Genomic DNA, 5,310 nt, shown 5'->3' on the forward strand with positions numbered 1-5,310 from the left:
TTCAGGCTAATTTTGCAAATTCTTTAACAAAAAGGACTGAATAACAATCTTCAAAAGAGTTATTTTTAAACTGAAAAAAAAAGATAGATATTCACTCGTCATCATAAAAGTAACTATTGTAAATAGTTTACTTTTATTACTGTTATTTTTACTATTTTAAGTAATTTATATTCAGATTTTTAATAGTAAATTAGAATAGTCTCTCTATATAAAAAGATTGGTCATCCTACATTATTCCTAGTGAAATATATTATTTATACTAAAATAATGGTACTTAATGGGGATATGAACCTAAATACAAATTTGATAGAAACTCCAACAATAATAATAATAATAATAAAATAGTAGTAATAATAATAATAATAATTAATTAAAAACAAATAAGAAAAATGCAGGACAAAATATGTTATTTTGGCCTTAAGAAATTACATATTTACATGACCATTTTATTCATTATGATGAATGAACATATGAAACACAAGCAAACATTTTTATTGACAAAGAGTTTTAAAATTTTGTGCTGAGATTCCCACTGCTAGTCCAAGACTCTTGAACTTGCATTGAATACTGTAAATTCCAAAGAACATCCTCTATTGAAGGACGCTTACTAGAAATCTTAGAGAGACAATTGATGGTAATCTGAACTGCAGTATTCATTGATTCATAGGCATAACTCCCTCTCAGAGAAGGATCAATTGTACTTCTTAGTATTGATGATGGTGGTTCTGATGAACTTCTTTCAAGCTGAACATCATAAAAACATTTGCTTATGTAAGATTTACGATCTTTATAATTTATGATTATTTGCATGACTTCTTTGAAAGCGTGCAAGACGGATTAAAGTAGTTATGGATACCTCATCCTTGAGCTGCTCTACTTCACTGGAGGATGTAATTTGTCTGCCAGTAATGACTTCAAGTAGAATAACACCTAGCTGATAAATATCTTCTTTTTCTGCATCACTTTCTTCATTAACTGTGCTCTGAAGATTGATCAAGACATATATCATTCCATGTTAGAAATTTAGATGAAATCAAGCAAATATTACTTAGAGAATGATTCTATGAAACACTGATTCGGACACAAGACACGACATCGACACTGACATGTCGCCATCATTAATAATTTTAAAAAGTGAATAAATTGAATGCAATGGATACTTGACATGTCTTTGTTCAAAGATGTGTCTGTGCTACATAAAGTGTATTATGTACTAACCTTGGATGGCAATGGAATTCTGTATCCACTGACTTTTGCATTGAGACTATCATCCAACAAAATATTCTCAATCTTTAAATTGTTGCCAAATACTCCAGGAGCAACACCTGTATGTAAGAACTGAACTCCTCTTGCAATTCCTATGCTTATTGCCATTCTTTGTGGCCATTTCAGCATATCCTTCTTTTTCCCATCTATTCAATTTTTCATGTCACATTAGTTTTTTTGTCATTCAATTCATTGCTTTTTTATGAATAAATTAAATTCTAGTTTTAATATACCGTCAACAAATTACAATCAAGATCGGATCGTTATGATTGATTGACAATATAAATGATCTATACATTGACTAATAATATATACATTGCCGTTTTTGAGAGCCCACACCACAAATTATCGCAGAGATCTAAAATTTGTCACGATTATATCGTAGATAAATAGAGCTTCATAGAATATTGTCACGGTTAAACCGTGACAAAATAGAACATCTATTTGGTTTATCAATGTTAAATTATAACTAACCTACACAGAAACCTCAAAAAACTTGACACTGTGAGTATATATGAACTTAATTATGTGATTATTTACCTGTAAGTTGATCTCTCAAAGACACATTTGAGATGTATTCATGTACAATGAAGACTGTGCATGTTACTTGAGGAGGATCTTGATGAGTAATGAGACAATGTCCTAGAACACTCACCATATGTCTATGCCTCAAATTTTGTAATACATCTAACTGTTGCATGATGCTATGTGGTAAACCTTTTTGCTTTATCTTTATACAATTAATCAGGACCACTGAACCATTTCTCAACCAACCTTTATATATCTGTGAAAAATATGTTAGCAAATAATTGATATCATTAAATCTTTAAAGGTTATTAAAAGCTCTTTTACCTGTCCTTGTGATCCTTCTCCTATTAGATTTGATTGGTCAAAGTTGTTTGTTGCATCTTCAATTTCTTCTTCTGTGAAAATATTGTATGGTGGCTGTCCATGTGTACCTAGCCTCATTGTTTGAGGAACATGTCCTGTTTCCATAGGTCAGATCAAGTTAATGCAACTCTTAAATGAATGAACTTGTTTTGTTGAATGAAAAGAACGTAAGAGAAAAATAATATGAAAAAAAAACAAAATTATAACCAAAAAAAAAACTCAATAATGTTTCTTAAAAGATTTATCAATCCGACCTATCTGCATATTCTTTTTTTCTCATTTTTTCAGACGAACCAAAATTCTAAGACCGCACACTCTAATATGTCTATTCGGTCCGACCTGTTTCTTTTACCGGCTTTTGTTTCCGCGGAAGAATTTTTATAAATTTTAATTTTTAAAAAATGTAAGGCCAGCATGTTTTCTCCACCAAATTTTTTTTTGAAAGGCGGACAAAATTTTAGATTTACACCATCAATTATATCTTATATCTGTCCTACTCCGTTTTTCTTCAGACTTTTACATAACAGATCTCATTTAAATATATTCGTTAGTCACCCCTAATTTTCATTAATTCTTCGAATCTACTTAAAAAAAAACAACTTATAGGAAAACAATTTGACTTTTTACTTTATTTTCCGTTATAAAAATTCCTTATTCATTAACCCTTATATCATAATCACTTTATTAAGTTATTTATTTAAATTTGGCCTAGAACTTTTTCAACATAATTACCTTTTTTTTTTCTATGGCTTCAACCTATGATATACATGACTTATCAAACCATAAATCACTTCACAAAAATAGTAAATAAAAAGAAGAACATGATGATGAAGTTAAACTTACTTGCATTCATATTTGATTTTTCTGAAAACTTATGAGCAACAGATCCACCCATATTATGATTCAATCTTTCGGGTTTCGATTTCCACAAGATGAAAACAATGATCAAAGCTAAAACACAAGCAATTCCCACAACACCTCCAACAATAACAAGCACAAGACCTAATTTCATACTTGATCCCTTCTCCACCTTTCTGTTAGGAGGCTTAACAGCCAAAGCTGCATCTCTTTTGCAATATGACAATGAATGTTGTTCATCTTTCAAACTTTTCTTCGAGAAACAGTTCCACGAATACAACATTTTCGCCTTCGATTTCACCATGCATGAAGGTAATTTTCCTACTAGAAAATTATGCGAAATATCAACATAATTCAACGATGAAGATGAACTACAAGGCGAATTCATCGAGAGGTTTCCGCTAAATTTGTTTGAAGACAAATTTAGGTAATGAAGTGAAGGTAGAGAGAATATAGAATTTGGAATTCTCCCAATCAAGTTATTTAGAGAAACATCCAATATTTGAAGCTTTTCGAAATTTGAAAGATCAAGAGGAATCTGAGATCTTATAGAGTTTTTTCTCAAGATGATTTTCACAATATTGTTTCCAATTGAAGGAAATTCAGGACCTAATTTATTTCCATCAAAATTTACCTCTTCGAGAGAAGATAAACTTGTGAGATCTGGAATATTTCCACTCAAAAGATTATCAGCGAAAACAACACTTTTCAAATTTCTCATCGAAGATATTGAATCAGGAATTTCACCGGAAATGAAATTCGAACTAATGTTGAGAATTTCAAGAGATGAAAACCTATTGATTTTTTCTGGTATTGTACCCCATAAACCTAGTGAAACTAATGACAGAACCTTCAAGCTTGAAAGCTTAGTTAAAACAGTGAAAAATGAATCAGTTGAGAAAGTTCCTGAAAGTGCTTGAAAAGGTTCAGAGCTGTGTGAAGATGGAGAAGTTCGGTTTCCGATGACGGTTAATTCGGTTACGCGGCCGTTGGAACAAACTATTTTGAGTGACGGTGAAGGAGGGAGGAAGCAGAAGTTTGTCCAGTTGTTCCATCCTTGAAGAACTTGTGGATATTCTAGAAGCTTCTGAACTTGAAAAAGAATTCGGGTTTCAGTTTGTGATAATTGTGCAAGTGAAGATGGAATAAGCAGCACAAGGAAAATTGCAGAAAATAAATTCATATTCTGAAGCTAAAAATTGAAGTGGCTAAGAATTGAAATAGTTTTAATGAGTGGTTATATAAAACAGAATGTTTGATCAATAATTATGATGAGTGTTTTTTTTTTCTTTTTGAAGATGTAAAGTGTGTGAGATAATTAGTTGTGTAAAAGTTGATGATACAATGATTGAAGTGAAAAGGTTTTTGTTTTGGTGAAAAATGATTAGCATAAAGAATATGAAAGTTGTGTTTGAGTAGGTAGGTAGGAAGTGGAGGGAGGAATGAGGTTTTGCAAAAAGTGGATCTGAGATCTGAAAAGTATGGAGTTTCAATTTTGAGTGAAGGTGCCTAAAGTTAGAAGGTACTAGTGAAGGAGCCTTGTTTGTTACACACATCACATGCAAGAATGCTAGTGAATGAGCCTTATAATTTGGAAGATTGTACACATGAAAGATGGTTTTAAATTGGATGTGCTGTGATTGTGGTCAATCTGATAGTTACTACTAATTCAGCATGAATGAATTTTGATTGAGGAAAATTTGAGTTACAATATTAAAATTATATAATATTAATATTTTTTTGTAAAAAAAGTCGAATATATGATTATAAATTTTGAGTTTATCGAAAATATTTGAAAAAATTTAAACAAAATTTTGTAACTTGTAATGGAAAAATATGTATGATTTCGAATCACGTAATAATTGCAGTTTGATTCATTTGTGCTCAATATCAAATTTTAATGTGAAAAGATTTATGACTTCAAATCACATGATAATTGCAATTGATGCTGATTATCGTATTGTAGTCTTTCAATAGTAAATAGCAGTTTATAACTATAAACATTTTATTATTGAATTTTTTTCTTCTTCAATAATAGTCACATTATTAAGAACAATAATTAATACTGATTTCAACTACTTCAACTAAAGAACTCTTCTATTTCATGTTATGTGCCATTTTCAAAATCATTTTATGTTAAGACAAAATATCAATTCTATTTTATGTTTTGCTTTCTTAGAAAGAGAGTAGTAGCCACTTGGTTTGTTACTTGTTACGTTTTCCAATGACAGCATAGTCAACACAGCTCTGAAATCAAAGTAGCAAATGGAGGAACTTCGGTTTTGAACCATTTAT

General features: G+C 30.6%; 1 protein-coding gene across 1 annotated transcript; it reads right to left on the minus strand.

Moving 5' to 3' along the window:
- Positions 1-325: 325 nt before the first annotated feature.
- On the minus strand, positions 326-4,666 carry LOC127075237 (probable LRR receptor-like serine/threonine-protein kinase At1g14390). The gene is made up of 6 exons (XM_051016724.1): positions 3,001-4,666; positions 2,119-2,252; positions 1,807-2,050; positions 1,219-1,412; positions 857-982; positions 326-744 (listed from the first exon to the last, which is right to left on the minus strand). The coding sequence occupies exons 1-6, from the start codon at positions 4,196-4,198 to the stop codon at positions 508-510; spliced, it is 2,133 nt and encodes a 710-aa protein (XP_050872681.1). The 5' UTR covers positions 4,199-4,666; the 3' UTR covers positions 326-507.
- Positions 4,667-5,310: the final 644 nt, after the last annotated feature.

This window comes from Lathyrus oleraceus, chromosome 4 (genome assembly GCF_024323335.1).
Source record: "Lathyrus oleraceus cultivar Zhongwan6 chromosome 4, CAAS_Psat_ZW6_1.0, whole genome shotgun sequence".
In the NCBI taxonomy this organism is placed as follows: Eukaryota; Viridiplantae; Streptophyta; class Magnoliopsida; order Fabales; family Fabaceae; genus Lathyrus; species Lathyrus oleraceus.